This window comes from Emydura macquarii, unplaced genomic scaffold, assembly GCF_026122565.2.
Source record: "Emydura macquarii macquarii isolate MOO-44397 ecotype Brisbane River unplaced genomic scaffold, CSIRO-AGI_Emac_v2 contig_2063, whole genome shotgun sequence".
NCBI classification, from domain to species: Eukaryota; Metazoa; Chordata; order Testudines; family Chelidae; genus Emydura; species Emydura macquarii.
The window spans coordinates 1,862,745-1,883,295 of NW_027132200.1; the positions used below are offsets into that span (position 1 = coordinate 1,862,745).

Consider the following 20,551-nt stretch of genomic DNA (forward strand, 5'->3'; position numbering starts at 1 on the left):
TTAAGGATAGATTTTTAGAAAGCCTGTATAAAATATAAACACAAGTAATATTTCAAAAATGCTAGAATACTATATAGGATATACACATGTGGATTCAGTCAGTGGATATTTTTGTATTTGGAAAAAGAGATTGTGGTCTAGTCAACAGAGCAGTAGACTGGGACCTAGGAAATGATAGTAATCCAAGTTCTGCCACTAACTTTCTTGTCTTTGTGGACAACTCACATAACTTTCCTGGGATTCAATTTCCCCATTTGTACAACAGAAATAATATTACTTAACTCTCAGAAAAGTTGTGTACAAATTAACAATTAATTCTTATAACATTTTAAAAAACTGAAGTCATTATTATATGTATACAGAGTATTCATGTGTAACTGCATGTATGATTGAATATATGTATCTTAGTGCATGTCTTCTGAGTGCACCCATATGCTGTATATCCAAAGGCTATCCATAAATACGATCAATTTGTTGAGGTGGATAGGTTGATTTAAGGATTTTCAAGGTTGCCAAATGTTAAATCAATATTCTGTACTTAGCCATTCTGGAACCCTCACTGGTTTAAGGACCACATGAAATCTATCAAATTCTCTAACAATGGCATTCCTACTACTACACACACCTAATAGGCCATTATCCTTAAATCCATACCTAAGCCCCAGGTATTTGGATTCAGTGATCATCTGCTCAACATCCTGGATGGAAGTTGTTAGTTTTTGTAGAGGGGAGGAGAGAAAGATGAACTGAACAGAGTGCCTTTTCAGAATTACTGTTATCATAAGGGACTAATGTCTCTTCTCTTTACAGTAAGCCATCATGAGCACTATATGGAGTCAACTTCCAACTTACTCAACTACCCAGATATCTCTCTAAATCTAGGAATAAAAATATTCCATTATTGAGGTCAGTCCTTCCCTATCTGGCCTGATCAGTCAACTGCTGACATTGTGTTATGACCAGATTCAATGCACTTTAGAATTATTTTACTGCAGAGTCTGTATTATTGTTAGGACAATTATCCCTCCACTTCAGTATTTTACAATGCTTGCAAAATTTATAGTCTGAGTTAGAATTTTTTGTTTTTCAAACTTTCTGCTGCTTGATATGAGAGAAATAAAATGAGAAAGCTACTCTAAAATTATATCAACTTTAACAGGTTAGCTCAAATATTCAATTATGTAATTATCTCAGAGGATGTCCCCATAGAGATAAGTGTCTATAATTCACCTAGTTATTATTCAGTTCAAGCCTAACGTGAATCAGCACAAAAATAACAATTGATTTTAATAATCATTTATGGTCTTAGTCTTTTGACATTTCTTTATTTAAATAGCAGCTAATGCATTTTTTATATGGGAATTCAAAAATATTGTTCTTTTTTAATAATTCCAGGTTTATGTAGAATATGCTACATTTCTCTTGTCTTCCCAGTTTTCATAAATTCATAGAATTTATAGCCATAAGGGACCATCAGATCATTTACTTCCCTTGATAGTTTGTTCCAGTGGTTAACTACCCTTATTGTTAAAAAATTATGCTTTATTTCTCATTTGCATTTGTCTGCTTGAGATTCCAGACATTGGTTCTTTTTATGGCTTTTTCTGCTAGATTAAGGAGACTTAATACCCACTATGTTCTCACAATGAACAACAAACTAATCAATAGAGTTAAACCAAAGGATGACAATTCCATTTTAAGACAATTTTAGAAACCTGTTTTCATTCTGCAGTGTATGTGTTTTCAGGCCATATCACTCCAATTCAGGCAGAGAAGGGATTTAAACTTGGGTTTTCTACATCACAAGCCAGCCCTAACATTATAGAGAAAGATTCAGCATGTCTGTCTCTGCCCTCTCTCTTCCCTCTTTTCCTCAGAATGAAAGTTTTGTGGAAACTGATACAACTTTGACAAAACAGAGCACTTTGACAAAAAGGTTCTGAACTGCTCTACTAAAGTCACCTCTCAGTCTTCTTTCATAGGCTACACAAATTGAGCTCTTCAAGTCTCTCACTGTAAGACATTTTCTCCAGCCCTTGAATCATTTTTGCACCTTCTCCAATTTTACAATATCCTTTTAAAAATGTGGATACTCCACCAATCATTATGTCATCCTGAAATTTTATCAGTAGTGATTTTATATATATTTTCAGAACACTGATGAAAATGTGGAACAGTATCTGGCCTAGTATGATCCTTATATAACCCCAATAAACATTTGATGATAGATCTCCATTGACAACACTTTTTGAGATCTCTCAGTTAGCCAATAATCAAACCATTTAATATATACTTTATTGATATTTTATAATGCTAATACCTTAATTGAAATATCATGCAGTAATAAGTAGAATGCCTTACAAAATCTTAGTATATCTATGCAGTTGCTTTCATCAACCAAATGTATAATCTCAAAGAAAGAAATCAAGTTTGTTTGAAATGACCTATTTTTATATTAAATAATAAATTATTTAATTATTTAAATTATTTAATATAAAACCCTTTTGACAGGCATTAGAGTATATGAATATATTTATCATTTGAATTCCATATAAACGTTTCCATTATTTTCCAAAGACTGATGTAAATCTAACTGGTCTATAGTTAACCAGATCATGCCTCTAGTCTTTTTTGAATATTGGCACAACACCAGCACTCCTCCAGTCTTCAGGAATTTCCCTGGTATTGGAAGATTTGATGGACATGAAAAAAAAATGATCAGTGGGCCAGAAATCCCTTCAGCTAAGTCTTTTAGAAGTCTTGGGGTTAAGTTATCCAGCCTACTGATTTTAAAATGTTTCTTTCCTGTAGTTGTTGTTTAATGACCTCTTTAGTTACTAATAGATTGAAAAGTACTTCAATATCTTCATGTGATAGAAATACTTGATCTTCCTTTTTTCCAAATACAAAACGGAAATGTGTCTTGGAAACTTCTGCCTTCTCTGCATCATTAACAGTTTTACCATCTCCCTCTGGTAATGGGCCCATACCAGTGCTAGGATTTCTTTTGTTCCTCATATATTTAACATTTTACTTACCTCTGCCAGCCATGGATTTCTCCCTTATGTCTTTAGCTTCCAGTATCTATTTTCTACATCTCATAACTTCTAATTTATGTTGATTTCTATTTATTTCCTTGTTCTTCCTCCTTTGTTATACAGTTGCATTTTTATTTCTAATTCCCAACTTTATTACCACTGAACTGTGGTGGGCTTTTAGCCAGATTTGTCCTCTTTTTTGACCATCTAATTAATTCTTCTTAAAGCACTCTAACTGTTCTTCTGTTTACATTTTTGTCCCAGTGAATTTACCTCATAGTTTCCCTTTGCTTTGGTAAATTAATCCTTTTGAAACACAAATTATATACATTACATATGGGACAGTCCTCTGTTTCCCATATCAAATGTATTTAGGCCATGATCACTGGTCCCTAGGCCAGTGTTTTCCAAATGATATGCCCCCAACCCACCAGTGGGTTGCAGGAAGGTTCTAGATGGGTTGCCATGTCCAGGGCTCTATTAACCCAACACTGGGCCCTGACCTAGGCAAACATACACTTCTCCTGACCTAGGGTGGAGGGGAGACCCTGATGGTTGAGGGTGGAGTGATTGCAATACCAAAAGCAGCAAGTTCAGCCCAGCACTGCAGGACAAGAGCTACTTCTGCAGGGTGAATGTGGGGCAGGCTCGCTCTCCAAACCATCCACCTCACTCTGGGTCCTCTCTTTTGCACTAGGCTCAGATTAGGGTTATGATGCCAGAGCAGAGGGTGCATATAGGTAATGGTGCATCACAAAAAAATACAAATGGCAGATTTGGTGGGTCGCCTTAGTAAAAAGTTTGGAAACAACTGTCCTAGGCAACCATCACCTTTCATTCCAGAGATTAATTCACCTTTATCCATTATAGTGAAGTCCAAAATAGTTCCATCATGTTGTGTGAAACATCTTTTGTGTTAGAAAATGATCACTTATACTTTTTATAAACTCTAATAATGTTTTACTACAGGTTGCGTGAAACGTGCAGCATGACTCCCAGATGAAGTCCACTATAACACATATTTTCTTTCCACGCATTAGAGACAGGTACTTAAGGAGCAAATCATCCTATTTTCTAATTTGATTTGGTGATTTATAACAGACTCCTCCCATTACCCTCTCCTGGGTTTTGTAGCTTAATATACATACACGCACATGTCCCTCTGCTGGATAGAATGCTATACTTGCTTAAGTGTATATCAAATTTTAGTGGCAAAACACAAAACTAATACATTAACTACAATATAGTCATTGCATGCAAGTACATGATACAAAGAGAAAGAAAAGTTTTACATTACTGACTGTTACCTAAAGAGTCTATAAGCCCTATACTGCAACACGTTTCAAGCATTAAATTTTTGAATTGATCGTATGTGCTATTCAAAAGTTACAGACAAATACAGTAATGCCATCAATTTGACTATAAGCCCTTGTTTCACTTGACCCAAAATGTAGATTTTACTTGTGTTCTTAACTAGCCATTGATGTTATTTTAATCTCTTCCCTTTTTCCTCTGCATCTCTATCTCCCTTCAAAATAAATGATAACATTCATAAACCACAACCACAAGGCTAGTACAAACAGTATGTTTCAGATCTGTCACTCCTAAAAGGAAACTTTTTTATTCCCCTTTTCAAAAGCTTAAACAAAACAAAAGTAAGGTCATTACCACATCTAAAAATAATTATTTGAGGAAATTAATTATGGATTGCCCTCATTCACAGATTAAAAATTACATTTATTTAATTCTGTCTGAAGCAACGTTTTTTAAATAATATATTTTTCTGTACATTTCCAATTCATTTAATATTCTTACCCTTGCCATGTGACACTTCAATAGTCCAAGTGCAGTTTAACGAGTTTGGATAAAAATCAGGAAAACCTGGAGAAAGTATGGTTCCACTCTTCCCATGAATGTAGCCACCACACAAAGCTTCATAAGAAAACAAAGAAAGAGAATGGCATTATGCTGGGCACTCTTCTGCAGAGACTAAAACTCAGATACTATTATTGGACATTTTTGCTTGATATACTTATTGGTACAGTGACCCAGAGACACGTTATGATTTAAGATGGTTACTTCTGAATGCACAGTAGAATATCAGTAAATGTAATAATGAAAGTTACCACAGAACGGCTGATTTGCTTTGTAACCCTTCTGGGAGAGATGTCGTAGCATGAGTGTTTGGGCATGGAATGGACTGTGAGAAAATACAAATTGTAGATTGAAGACTTTTTGAAGACAAATTGAAGATACGGGTTTTACATTTTAGTTAAGTAGTTACAGTTAAGTAGAACAGTGATAAGGATGAGGATAAATACTGTAAAGTAGGAAAACAAATGTGGCAACTGTTATCTTTAAATATAGGTGGACTAAAGTATCAAGTGTAACAAAAACACACAAGAATACCAAACAACAGGTGCACAATATTGTCTTATGAGTCAATGAGAAATAGGATGGAATTTATCTTCAATATGACCTACTTCAGAGTATAAAACCTTTCACATATAGTTTTAATGGATAATATACTTAAAGGGAAGAGTACTTTAGGCAGTTTTCATCACATTAAAACTTTTACAACTTTCGTCAGAAGAATACTATGCCTTTACTACTTTTCCCTCCATGTTCTGCCAAAAAAAGATACAGAGATTTTTCCACTTTTCCTAAAAATAGTGCCATCATTACTAATTTATTTGTAGCTGAATATTCTCAAAGACAAAAATCTAGACTAGAAAACAAGTATGCTAACATATGTTAGTAGGCTTCTCAAATTTGCATGACATATTAAGTATAATTTAAGATTTGTATTTTATATGCAGCTGAATTGCTCATTGATCTCATAATTATACTATGGTTGTGCTCGTCTCTGATGTCTGTCTCTTACTTGCTTTTACTTTTATTTTAAAATTTTAATAAAATAAATACTTAACACATAATATGGTGAAGCACTAGCTCACTTTTTTTTTGTTTTCTATCTGTTAAAACTGAACTAAATATAGTAGACAAATAGTAGTAACTAGAGAAAATGTACAATAAACTTGCAATGATAGTGTGCTCAAAATACATAACATTATGACTGAAATGCCATCTTTAATTCTCCTCCTTATCCTGAGGTGTTGCAGAAGTTTTTGAATAATTATATACAACATTTAAAAAGGAAAAGGAGTTCAGATGTGAAGAAGTGATAATTCTTATATTTATAAATATGTGATAACAGTGACATTGTTTTAGTATATTATATATGTACCCACATGCACACACACAAATACACACTCTCTCTCTGTCATCTCCCCCCCACACCGAGACTAAAAACTATATTAAGACAGATTTAATGTTGAGAAATATAACTTGACTGGTGCCTACATTATAATCATAACTATTATATACAACAATAGTTAATTATGGCTAAATTATGATACAGCAATTAGACCATGAATAGGACTAACTTTAGGGAAAGTTTGAAGATTTTCTGTGATTACATTGTTTATGGGTAAAAACAACAAATTTTACACTGAGTGCTAAATTACTCGTAAATTCTCAAAATTTTTCAGAAAATAATGTTTTGTACTCAAAGTGTAGGTTCTGTAAGTTTGGGAATTATTCTTCATACATAAAATACAGGTTAAATCCTTATTTAAGTGCAAAATTTCAACTTGTCTTTAACTGTGGAGCCACAGCTGAAAACTACATAAATCAGTACTGCCTATTATATTATTTGGGGGGATCTTTGGCTAGTTCTTTATCTTTTCTTCTCTGTATTTTATTACAGAGGAGCCTGCTATGAAACAGGGTAATGAATTTTTCCCTTCGAGTTTTCTTATTATTATTTCCTACCTTGTAATCTGATGTCTATGAAATCATCATTAGGTAGAGCTGGGCAGGAAACAGTGTTCCCACCCTACAAGAATTTTTGAGATTTTGAAAAATTTTCCCATCCTGATGTCACTCAAAACATTTCATTTCAATAATTTGGAGAGATTTAATTTCATTCCCCTACTTTTTTTTTTAAACACACAATTTTATCTTGAATTAACTTAATTTTCAAAATAAAAAGCAGTTTTGAACTGAAAAACTGACTATTTTTAAAGAAAGTCAAAACAAGAAATGTGTTGAAACTGATCCTTTCTCATGAACAGTTTTATGACAAATTGGCATTTTTCCAATTAACAAATGTTTTGTGGAAAAATCCTCAGCCTGTTCTACCACTAACCTCTTTGATGTGGCTACCTATTGCTGACTGCAACCTTTTCAATGTTGTTATCTAAATATGCCACTTTTTCAGAATTAGAGTCACAGACTGTCTTCATGGGAGTAACATCAATAAACACCAAGCATAAATAGTGTGTTCTTCCTAGTGGAAAGATAACCTTAGGCCCTCCTTTTAAAAATATCATCTCAGGACTTATTCTCTGCTCAATTAAAATAGAGCTGTAGAAGGGAGTTCAAGTCTCTAAGAGATATACCAAGTCCCATGGCCCTCGAAGGGCATGTGAATGGCGCGGAATGAAAGACAAAAGAGAAGTGATGTGACCTCATTTACCTTAGCTTTTTCTTCTGCCCTGCTCCAGAAGGTATCTGCAATTCCCTAGCATATGGTGTGGATGCTGGACCTTTGACACTAGGACAAACTTTCACTGCATAAAAGTCAACTCTGCATATTTCAACCTTATGGGATTGCATACCCCACAAGAGCACAATGAAAATTTTAGTCTAAACACTGACTGTATATTTTAATTAACCTAAACAGTACATACTATTCATATTATTCAGGACCCCAAACTGTTCAAACTTGAGTGTTGAATTTATTTTTAGTCAACTAAAAAATCACTGGCTGATTGTCAAAGCTAGTAGCTGCACAAAACTCTTACTGAAGTAATTTGCTGCTTATAAGTAATGTTGCCAACCCAAGCCTATGATGATGAAAATCTATACATCACATCACAGGCCTGTATTCCTATATATTATGCATATGCATGACAAATTATTGCCTGAGAAACATCTTTACCATACATAGTTTTAACCCATGAAAATATATTGTTAAATTTAGTGTACAAAATAAATTGAAAAAGGGATAAAGGGACAAATATTCAAACTTAAGATAAATTAAATTTACTTTTAGATACTAACACACTTTAAAAATTTGGAAGCAAATGAAAAAGATATTAATATTTTTGCTCGTTCTAAAAGTCTAGGTTACAAAATAATTTAGGGTGTTATATTAAAAGTTCCAGCAAGTTACCAATGGTACCACATTTTTTACAATTTGATCAGAATAAGAGTGTGACTAGGTGTCTTCCTCGCAATGAGTGAGCCAATTTGAACTATTAGGCATAAATTAGAATTTCCAGGGTTTTTTTTTTTTTAAGTTAAAAGTAAATAAATATAATTGTGAGCTGTGTTTCTAACAAAATCAAAATTGAATCTTAAAAGGGGGATATTTAAATTGCTTTTCATGGGTTATTCAAAAATATGCAGGTTTAACTTGACTATCTGGTGTTTCTTACAATGAAACTTGTGTATGTCTTCTCAGTGAATCTTCTAAGTGATACACACTCAAGCTTACCACCACCACCATCACAGTTGTCCATAAAAAGACATGAGGGAAAAAAAAGTAAGCTCTCAGATTCAGAAATTAAACATACCCTTAATTATGTATACCTGGCAGTCATAATAAATACAGCAGGGAATTTCAGAACAGCTATAAAAGTATTACAAGAAAAAGCATTGCAACCTTTACACCATAAATAAACTAAAACCTAAATATAATCCACAAATTAAACTCGTACAAAAACAATTAAAAAATAGTTCAATGTTTTGAAAAAATTAGCCCCACCCCCAAAAAGACTTTACCCTCGTTTGGCTGAGCTCTGACTACCTCAGACTGACTCCCTCTGTTATCCTCCATGACAGCCATAATCATCAGAAATATTGTACAAGCTTTCAGGAACTAAGACCAGAGCCTTCTTAATAGAAAGCCCATAGCTATGCATTCAACAAGTAATCAGGATGAGCCCAGCTCTTACCATCTTTAGAGGGAAAAATAAGATGTTGTTTGCAAAAACCTTCCTACCATCAACATTGGAAGAAGAACATTGACAATTATTTCCTGGAGATAAACACCAGAAAAAATATGTACAAAATTACACATACACATACACACACACACTCTTCTTCTATCTCTTGTGTTTATATATGTATTAAAAGTGTGTGTGTGTGTGTTTTCTTCTCACAGATCAGGACTCCACTACATAACTACATATAAAAAAGCAGTCCCTGTCTCAAAGAATTTCCAATCTACGTAATACAGGGATAGAATGGAGAATTCAGAAATTTGATTTTTTTTCTTTATATAATTTAGCTATTGCCCAGATACTATGGTGATGGGTAAGGAAAATCCATACTGCACCTGCAGTTCTGCAAACAACTATAATTCATACATAAAAAAAATCTCAACAACAGTTTCCTCTGATAATCAAATCTATAAATTCTGGACTGCTCTAGGGCCAAGGGCAGTCTCTGGCATATGTGAAAGCATTAAGAACTGTTCTTACTTTTGGCAGCCTTATCTAGTTACCTGAGGCCTACTCTGCAGCATACAATTATTGGATTGCACAGAATTCTGTCCACTTCCCCTCCCATCCCTGACACTTGCCTTTCCATCCTGGATCTTGGCACAGCCTATAACTGAGAGCTGCGGCAAGTGCAGGGACAGGTACACTAGGCCTATGCTACTCTTGCCTTGATGGAATTTTTGTACAGGCCACTCCACTCTCCTCAATGATTCCTTTACACTACTGGAGAGGTGTCATGCTTGACATAATGGGGACCATAATCTGGTTCATAACACTTAGTCCACTAAATTCAAAACTCATATTGAAACAAAGCAAAATTAATTAACTACTGAGTCACTATGCATTTCCATGTGTGTTTTGCATTTAATTGTTTCGTATTTTAGGGCATAGGTTATGTTTCACTCTATGCTCTCCACAGCGCCAAACACATGCAAAATAGGCACTCAATAAATAAACTAAAAATCAATATCAGCCTCATGAAGTGTGAACATGCCACTGAATTGGAAATGAATAATTCCACCAAAGCCATATAATATGAGAAACTGAGTATTACTGTGAAACCCTATCGGGGCAGATATTAAACCCGGGCAATGCTTGTATTTCTCTTTACACCAATAATATTTACAGAGCATGACCTAATCTAGTTTACTTATTTTTTATTTCTTCTGTGGCCACATCCTTGACATCTATGCTGTGAAAATATAAACTAAAGGTAGCATTACATTCTACAAAAGGATCTCTTTTTCTCTCTACACTATGTAATTCTTTCCTTCATTTTTTAAAAATAAATAACTGAGTTTACATTTCCACCAAGAATTATTTGGGTCAGATTGCAACAGGCCCTTGTGTATATGTGTAAGAGGAAAGGAGCCTTCCCCTACCTTGAACCTCCTGTGTAGGGACCAGCCACTCCTAAGAGCAGGAACTATAGTGTCTCCAAGACAACTCAAAAGAGGCCAAGATCAGGCTGCTTTTTACACCCCCACATACCAATCACCTTACCTGGCCAGTTTGGAAAAAGAGGGCATGCTGCACCTTCTAAGTGGTGACACAACAGATGTGCTGTCTTGTATTCAGGGGAGCTCTGAAAGACATTGACTTTCAGCGAGCAACACAAACTCCCAGAACTCAACTAAGGCACTGCAATTCCTAAAGCACTTAAAAACAAACACACCTACCACATGGTCTGTGGATTATGGTAAATGTTTTATTTATTTATAATTTAAGCACATTCATTACAGTGAAAAATGAGAAGATAAATTAGTTTCCTGAAGACATCCCTGGAGACATCAGGTAGAAGTTCACACCAGAGTACTATGTTTGAAAACTGCTAAAAAAAATACAGCTCTATCTTAACCATTTCCAATTTAATTTCACCATATGAAGTAGATGAGGCTCAACTGTGTTAGAGGAGTGTTGGTAAATGTGCTAGATGACTGAAAATTGATTTTATGAGTCTTTGCACATAGTTTTGTGTTGTCCATGTTAGCTTGCAAAACTATGCTACAATATGGTTCAGCAGAACCATATTTGAACTGTGATTTCACTAGAGCTCAGTGAATAATTCAGTTAATAATTGCTTCAATAACTTTTGCATGTCTTTTCATTCACAAACTGTCCACAGGCAGCTTTGCACTTATCTGCTGTTCAAAATTATTCAAGGAATAGTTTCTGCAAATAATACTGAATCTGTAGATTGCTTATGAGCAGCGTTAGTACTGACCATATTCAGTGCTTTAAAATCAAAATGTGAGCTGTATTGTAGTTTTCTTTGGAAATCCAGGTTGCTTGGTACTGAAGCCTGGTTTTCTTTCCCAGAGAGAATGAGTCTCTACTTTTTTACATTGCTTCTCTTGCATCCCCCATTCCTTCCCTTCCCTTTGTCTGCAAGGTGCAAAGCTATAGTGAAACAGCTCCTTTTCACCTGGTAAATTGGGTTGCTGATTCTCTCGCAAAACAGGATGATCAAGGAGGCAACAAAAGTAGACATTTTCACACAAAAATCATCAGCACCCTGATTCGTTCAGTTAATACTGTAGAAACTCTTTCTGTGTCAGCAGTTGGCACCACAAAGATAGTGACTGACTTACTAGCAGGCACCACAGAGATAGTGACTGAGGCTACGGCTACACTGACAGCGGCAAAGTCACCACCATCAGATCAATTTCTCTGGATCGACTGAGCAGTCAGTAAAGACCCGCTCAGTTGATCCAGAAATCGACATACTAAGACCACCTTCACAAGTGGCGTAGGGCTGCATTGACAGGAACGCGGTTCCTGTCAGTTCAGTGCAGTGAAGACAGCGTGCTGAAGCGGAGCAGAGAAGTCAATGGGAGTTACGTAGTTTTTGTGTGTAGCTTGGATAACTCCTGTCGACTGCCGCTGAATCTTGGAGGTAAGTGTAGACAGGGTCTGAGTTACCAGCACTATGGAAGCAGGATGCTGTGTTATTATAGAAGCAAGTAAATATATAAAGTGAAAAAAGGAATTGTCACAACGTTCACCTTTAAAACCTTATCAATCAAAATTGGCATTGGCAACAAGAAGTTGTTCACTCATATACCAAGGGAATGAGATACCAGCATGGGTGGTACCAGTACCAATCTGGAAGGATTTAATATACTCAGTCCATGAGTATCCTTAGGAGGATCTCAGGGAACAGACAAAAAAAGTCACTTGGCTGGTGGTCACAGAAGAAAAAGGATATAAGAGAATATTGGGACAATTGCTTAATCTGTGCTAAAAATAATCCAACAAGCAATTAAAACAATGCTTCCCTTAGATCACAGAGAATCTCAGGATCATGTTTTAATTTACAGACCGATTTTGTTAGTCCATTACCCAAGACTAAAAAGGGAAATAAATATTTGTTGGTCATAGTAGATCTATTCTAAAAATGGACTGAAGCTTTCCCAATGCAAACCAACAGGTCTTTGCCATGGCAAGTGTATTGGTAGAACAGGTGTTCTCCAGATAGGGTTTACCAGCAAAACCAGAATCATATCAAGGAACTCATTTTACAGAAGCTATCATACAAAACTGTTTGTTGGCATTAGGAATAAAACAAAACTTCCACATTCCTTATCACCCACAGTCCTCAGAACAGGTGGAAAGGATGAATAGAATGATCAAGTTGATGTTAAGAAAATCTGTGTCCATAAATGGAAAAGATTCCATTAGTCCTGATGGCAATCAGAACTAGTGCTACACACCACACTCCCTTTGACGTAATGACAGGGAGAGAAATGAAAACGCCAGAACACTTGTTATAGGAAACAAGTCATGCACATGTTGAAGGAATTAAAATGGATGTTTTTATGTAAAGGTTGAAAAAACACCTTATACACCTTACCTGTATGTAGCTAATGAATTGGGAAAGTCAAAGAAAAAGGGAAAGATGTATTTTGACAAGGGGATAAGAGAAAAAGATTGGAAAGTAAGAGATTTTTACTTTTTACTTTTACTTTTTTCCTATGCTCAACCTAAACATAACTTGTGTCATAAGTGGCTTGGCCCCTACTACACAGTAGATAAATTAAGTTCATCTGTATATAAAATCCATGTTACTGGAAATAAGAAAAATGTGGATAAGATTTATCACACTAATCAACTACAGAAAAGTGACACCACATAAATTGCCATGTTGCTAATCCTGATCTTGTGGGATTGGTTGGGGTTGGCAGTGAATGCAAGAGTACAACTCCACCTCCCACTGGAACCATTAGTAGGGAACATAGGAGGTGATATTCTTTCTCCAGAAACATGAGATAGCGCAAATAAAATATTTTCTGCAAACTGGAGATGGAACTTGATATAACATTGGATGAATCAATCTACTTATCACGATCATCTCATGGAGTTGTAACCTTAATATTAGAACAACCTCCAGCTACTGTACCACACACATTAACTACACCAACAAAAGCTGTGACCACTTCATCACCTTTAAGATGCCCTGATGTGGAACCTGGATTACCAAGTGTCTTAACTCCTACTTCAATACCTGGGGACTTTGCTTAATAATGTACAATTTATGGATATACCTGTTGTGTTAAACCTCTCTCATTGGAATTTGCTTGAAAGTGCAATGTATACAAAAATTGAGGTTTCAGAGTTGTATCTTACTGCAGTAATAGATAAATTGGCAACATATCAGAACAAAGGCAAGGACCTTCTAAGTAGACAGATATTTGCCTCACAACCTGGTATTTTTCAAACAAGACAACTCCAAGGGTTAGATGAAATTATTGGTTCTATTTCAGGTTTGTTTGTATCAGGGATGTCAATATGGAATAGAGTGGATTTGGAAAATATGAAAAGGCATATCAGCTATTTTAAAGAACAGGAAAAAGAATTAGTGTTACACTCTGTAGCAGAGGGAATTGATGGTTTGGCTTAAGAAGAAAGATTTACTGTTTTTAATTTTCATGACATTGCTCATTTGTTCAAACAAACACAGGTCAAAATCAATGAGTTATCTGAAATAAATAATGACTTAAAAAAACAATGGATTGGCAGGGAAATTATGTGTACTGCTTATGGCAGTTATATATTGGATGTAATAAGGAATACTTTAAGGGACATAGAAAATGAAAGGATACCAGATCTTGTTGAAGATGGGCATTTGGTTAAATGGTATTGCCCATAGTGTATAAAGGGAACTTCTGTAAATTGAAAATGTGCAGAAAAACATAGGCAATTCTATTTAGTACTATTAAAAATTTGGGACACCCCATCCTAATCAAGGAACATGTTATTTAAAGAAAACTTGTTCAATGACAGAGGCCCTGTACATTTATTTACAATATCTTTACCAATGTTGGATCCAAATTAGCAACTGTCCATTCAGTAGGTTACCTAGGAGAAGAACTCTTCAAAGAACAACTGGATATACCACAGCTACTAGTGTTTCACTCAGCAATACAAACACGGAGAGCATCACATACAGCTTGTTGCTCTTTAAAAGGGTATCAATATGTTTGCAGGGTTTCAATATCTTTCTGTGGCCATGTTGGCCCTACGTAGACCAACGAGACAGACAAGCTAGCCACAGTGTAACTCAGTAAGTGGAGATTTCTATGGTAAAGGTGGCCTATAACATGGAAGGTCAGTGTTATGTAATAACTAATCATAAAACATTTTTATATGGAGACCTTAGATGTGATGTCACTCTTTCAAATTTTTGTTTTTTTTCTCATGCACAAAGCATAATTGGTCAAACTATAATTATGCCTGTATCAATTTTTCAAAAAGAAACTATTATCCAAAGTGAGCACAAGAGTAAAAATATAGCAAATCATATACCAGTCCTTAATGTACATATTAGTCCATTGACTTTAAATTGAAAATCATTCTTAAATTGATATTTAAATCATCAATGACATGCATACAGCAGAAGAGGCTTTAGAAGATCTAGTACATAATCCAGATTTTAACTTATTTCTTAGACATAGATAGAATTTATATTTAAGGCTCTAGTTATTTTCGAAGTACTGTTAGGTTTCTTTGTATTGATTTTATTTTGTTGTTTACGTATATTACTCAAGCAGTATGAGTCTCACATGAATACCTTAACTATATCATCATACGAAAATTAGCAAGTAGTTTAGTTAGTCTACAATAGCAACAAGGAGGTGTATGTTAGTACCTGTTTGTAAATATTAATTCTTTTAGTTCTTTCTCTCTGAATATTTTGATTCATTTATATATTAACTATTCTTTAGAATCTTTATCTTCAGCAAAGAGTATGTCTGAATTCTAAGGCCTTGAACACTGGTTCTTGACCAGCTAGTAACCCTATTGAGGATTTTATTCATTATGCTGTATTTAATGACTCTTGGGCACCTTCATGTCTGTACGACTCCAGATGTTTGTAAAAATCATCCCCTTAAAATATATATATACGCCGACATAAGCATATATAGGCTTAAGGATTTTTATAGCAAATATTTTCTGTTGAGAAAGTCAACATGGAAGAATGATCGTGGGGTGAAAAAGACCTACTGAGAAGTATTAAAATGAAGAACTGTTAGTCTTCCCAGCTGTAAATAATCATGCCTTGACATGTAAATCAAGTAAACTGAGAATGTATAGAAATGACATCACAACACATGTTTCTGGGAGAATATTCTTGGAAATGAGGCTTCCTTTGTCTGAAACCCTATATAATGATACTGACATGAAAACTTAGTGGGGGAATGAGCTGTGTGTCCCTTCAAAATGCAGGAAAGGCATACCAGTTCTTAGTCTGATAACAAAAGGTGGTAATGTATCTATTTATTTATGTATTCTGTAAAATGCTCTACTAACCTCTGATTAATAATCTTCGATTAAATAATTCTAATTGATCCTGTTATTTCAACAATATTGAGTCATTAACTGAGACATGCAACAATATCTTTCACCATTGATTTTACAAGTTTGGCAGCTGTGTACCATGTAATATATATTCTGGGCTGGAATAAGACCCTTAGTGAGAATGCTTTTGGTGGCACTTCACATAGGACCACAAAGTGAATCTAAATTAGATCTTTCTGTACATGAATTGCATTAATCCATAAGGCAAATGAAAAAGCTGAACCATTAATGAGTTCTTTCATATTTAGACGGAGCACATGCCAAGTTTACACAGTTAATATGTTTATTCCTCCCAGTTATGTTTTATAATGCACATTTTTATTCTTACTGTAATCTAGCTATTTAACATAGACCCATGATTGTAGTATCTGAGAGCCTGCACATATTATCGAATAATTTAAACTAAATTATTTCATTTGATTGTACAGTGACAGGTTTGTATTTTAAATTTCAAATCAACCATTTCAGCTCTGACATATATCAAGTACAAAAAAGCATAATATAATATAAAGAGGAAGTGCACACTTCGTTGTTTCCGTAGGCTGAGTTCATTGCGCATTCCAGGGGTTCTTTGCATCCATCTATTCCCCCCACACCCCAAAGCTCCTGATGTGCCATCCTACCTCCCCCCACTATTTCAGGGACCCTGCAAATTCCTCTCTTTCTTCTCCCACATGCCAGGGCCTATGTGTGTTCCCCATTCTTCTCTCCCTCTATGCCAGCATCCTCCACATTTCCCCTGCGTCAGGGGTTGTGTGCCTCTCATTCCTCCCTTCCCCTCCTAGCCCCATGCCAGGGTTCCCCATTCTCTTCCATCAGGGTCTCTCTGTGCATCCTCTTTAGCCCTTTCCTCACATTCCAGGAGCCTCTTTATACCCCTTAAACCAGGGGCTCTAATTGTGCCCCCATACCAAGGGTTCTGTGTGACTCCTCATTTCCCCTCTCTCCCCACCACTCTTATTTTTTTCTTCCATTCATTCAGACCATCAACACTTTAAATTGTATTGTGACAACATACTGAGTTGAGATGGGAGTGTTCTTATGCCGCCATCAACTCTAGTTCTTTGATCTATATGCAATTTAGACCTGATTGAAGGTAAAGGATCTGCTAACCAGATGTCAGGGGCTTCATGTGGCCCCCAAATTTTATTCTGCTGGTTTTCTGATTTTCACCTATATCACTATAATTATACATTTCCTGAAATTTTGGAATTGATCAGATATGGCAATCATAATTAATCATGTTACAGACAGAGAAATGCCATCAAATGAGTATAGGGTCTTACAGACTTGGTCAATTAATTTATTTTATATTTCGTGACATTACAGCGAGGAAGTAATGCATATGTAATTTAGAGCAGAGAACACTGAGTCAGAACTCTAGGTTGAAATCCTGGCCCCACTGAAGTCAATGACAAAACTCTCACGGTCTTCCATGGGGCCAGAATTTCACTATGGTTTCTATTCCCAGAATGTTTTCTTCAATGTGTCATATAACCTGTCTGCATTTCAGTTCACATCTGTAAAATTAAGATAATACATACCTAACTCACAGAGATGTGATTCATTAATGGATTATAATTTGTTTACAATTAAAATATTATTTGTAAATAATATTAAGGTCCATACTTGAAAAGCAATCTAGAAATATAAAGTATTGTTTCAATTATAAACAGAAACACTTTAAAAAGATTTGGACTCTGGTATAATGGATGGGAGGGTAGAGCAGTAATGACATAGTTAGTTATTAAATCAGAAGAGAGTCACTTGCTTGGATTTTTACGTTGTCATTTGCAGTATAGGGCACCTACCATCACAGCTGGGTAATGCATGATTCCACTGATGGTTTCTTTCACATATGAGTGGTTCTTCATCACTCAGTGTATATCCTGGATCACAACTAAAAGTTACTATAGATCGGACACTGAAGTTATTACCATGGCGATGGCCATTCACAGGAATCCCTGGGTCAAGGCAGGCATCTGATTCTAGTGTGACACCTGAAATATACAAATTTTGCTTAATTACTATTTAAAAAACAACAACAAAGAGAGGGCTAGAAGAAGATGAAGAAAAATCCTGTATTCCAAATAAAATACTTGGAACTAATTTCTGGTCTGTGATGTGGCACCTGAATCTCTTGTAGATACTGTCAATGTCTCAAACTAAAGACAAGGTTTCATTTCTGAGTCTCAAAATATAAGAACAACCAAGGACTACTGGAGTATCAAATGATTAAGCTTTAAAATGTATTTTTATTTCAGACCAACAAAAATAAAGACAGAGTAAAAAATGGATGTTGCAACTACAGAAAGCAAGAATCATTGTGCTGCTACATTATCTTGTCTTTTGTTACGTAGGTAATCACATTAAATTATTAAATTTAATCAGATACTCTGAGGTGATCCAGCTCTTTCAGTCATGGTAATTTTTTTTGTCTCAGTACAGAAGTACTATGTCAGAAATAAGAGTTGATATGCTCAGTAAACATTGTTACAGGTTTGTTATATCCCTATAATCAGTACTTCAAAAATAGGAAAAGTGAATCTGCAGTAAATCACTAAACTAGGCAGCAGAAGGCACAAGGACTATTAGCTGTAAGCATGACTCTACCAAAACATTTACGTTGTTTTCTTGTAAATGTAGCAACTCCAAATTCCTGTCCAATTTGGACCTAATCCAAAGCCTATTAGACTGAATGGAAATCTTTCTGCTGAATTCAGGGGGCTTTAAAATCTGTTCTTAATAGACACTGTTCTTAATAGACAATTAATAATAATTAAAAGAACACTAAAGTTGCAAATTCAAGCACTCAAAAGTTAGAAAACGTCAAAATTAAACTTGTTGAAAAATTAGAATGTAATCATATAATTAAAGTCTGTATCACAATGCATATAAAAATGGGCAGAATTAAGCTTGCTCAGGCAATCTTAATTGTAGAATTGCTTATATTTGCAGTGCTTGACTTTGCAATCTGAATAATGTTCTTCCTACATAGGTTTTTTTCCTGTGTCTAATTTAATAGGTTTTCTAAAATGCAAAGTTAAAAAAACCCAAAAATTCCATCATATTGTGGCATCATAGACACATCCAATAGTTCATCAGCAGAATTAGACCTTTGCCACTTGAGCTAATGGAGTAACCAATAGCAGTAGTAAGTTGTCACCCTTTATGTGGACCAGTGCTAGAAGGAGATGAGATATATATTTTACGGGTTGGCTTCACAGATATTTGCTAACAGCAAACGAATGGTGAGACTCGGGAATCTTGGGTAACATTTAAGACTCTGGAGCAGATTATGCTGTAGTGGGCATAGATTCCTCTGTTCATTCACACCAAACTTGATCCCTTCTTCCCCATCCCCATCCCCTCCAACCTATCCTTGTCCCAGGCTTGTCTCTTCACCACCTGGCTCCTTCTCCCAGTCTCCATTCTCCTTGCCTACCCTGTCCTAGCCTTCATTTCTCAGACTTCTCATTCAAGCCCCAGTCTATTTGCCCAGCCAGGATCCCCTTCTGGATCCTCATCCAACTTGTCTGTCTCCACCCCAATTCTAGTGGCTCACAATCATATTGTCCCTCCACAGGCTACTCATCCAATCTCAGTTTCACACCCTGTTCTTAGGTCGTTGAGCCAATCCCCTCTCCTTGGCTCCTTGTCCCAATTGCTGATCAACCAGCCTGAATTTTCACATTCCAGCTCCTTGTCAGATCTGTCTCCCGCACCACTATTCTCCCTAAACTGGTTCCTAGTCCCCCAGTGCTCCCATGTAGTACATACTTAAGTATTTGGAAGCACCCTACACACTTGTACTTAAGCGCTTTACATGTTGAATGCTTAGAACTTGCATGTAGGTACGTTTTAGAAGATATTTAAAGCATAAATGACTTTTTTTATCTGCAAGTACTTTTCAATTTTTTTAAAAACAGTCACATCCCTTCCAACTGCCCCAATTCTGGTTGGCCCCCAGAATGTACTGCCTTGGCTCAGGAGCTTCAGGCTCTGAACTCTAGATGCTAAGTTTTTTTTTCCCATTAGCTCTGCTGTTGCACTGGCCAGGGAGCATGGCAGCAATGTCCTCTTCACTTCTGATTGGTCAGTGAAAATGGCAGCAGGGAGACATACTCCCCAGTCCAGCCAGCTGCAGCAGGAAGTCTCTGCTAAGAAGGAACCATTGTCAGGATGATATGGTTGAGAGTATGCTGTTACTGAAGAAAAATGCCCATCTCATGGAATGATGCAGTCTGTATATACACACACACACACACAGACATCATATGCACATAAATGTAAAAGACATCTATAATATATACATTAATTTACACATATAAGATTTTTTTCATTATTATATCTTGCTTATTTGTGTATCTGAATAACATTTCATTGTTGCTTTTTCTTTCTATTCCAGTACATGCTTGTATTATTCAGATAGTTGTCCATATATTGACTAGACAACTGCAGGGAATACAGGAGTTGAAAGTACTTGTGCTTATACTTGTACTTTTACCTATATATATTTATGGACTATTTCCACAGTATACTTGTACTTATGATTACTTCTGTAATGGTGAAGTTGGCACTTTT

At 35.6% G+C, this 20,551-nt stretch overlaps 1 protein-coding gene across 1 annotated transcript in view; it reads right to left on the bottom strand.

Moving 5' to 3' along the window:
* Positions 1 to 20,551, bottom strand: part of CSMD1 (CUB and Sushi multiple domains 1) — a 1,845,645-nt gene that overhangs the window by 444,627 nt on the left and 1,380,467 nt on the right. The window contains exons 18-19 of the mRNA XM_067558441.1: positions 17,779 to 17,967; positions 4,854 to 4,970 (exon numbers count right to left, since the gene is read on the bottom strand). Of these exons, the coding sequence (XP_067414542.1) occupies positions 4,854 to 4,970; positions 17,779 to 17,967 (306 nt within the window). The remainder of the gene's footprint in view (positions 1 to 4,853; positions 4,971 to 17,778; positions 17,968 to 20,551) is intronic.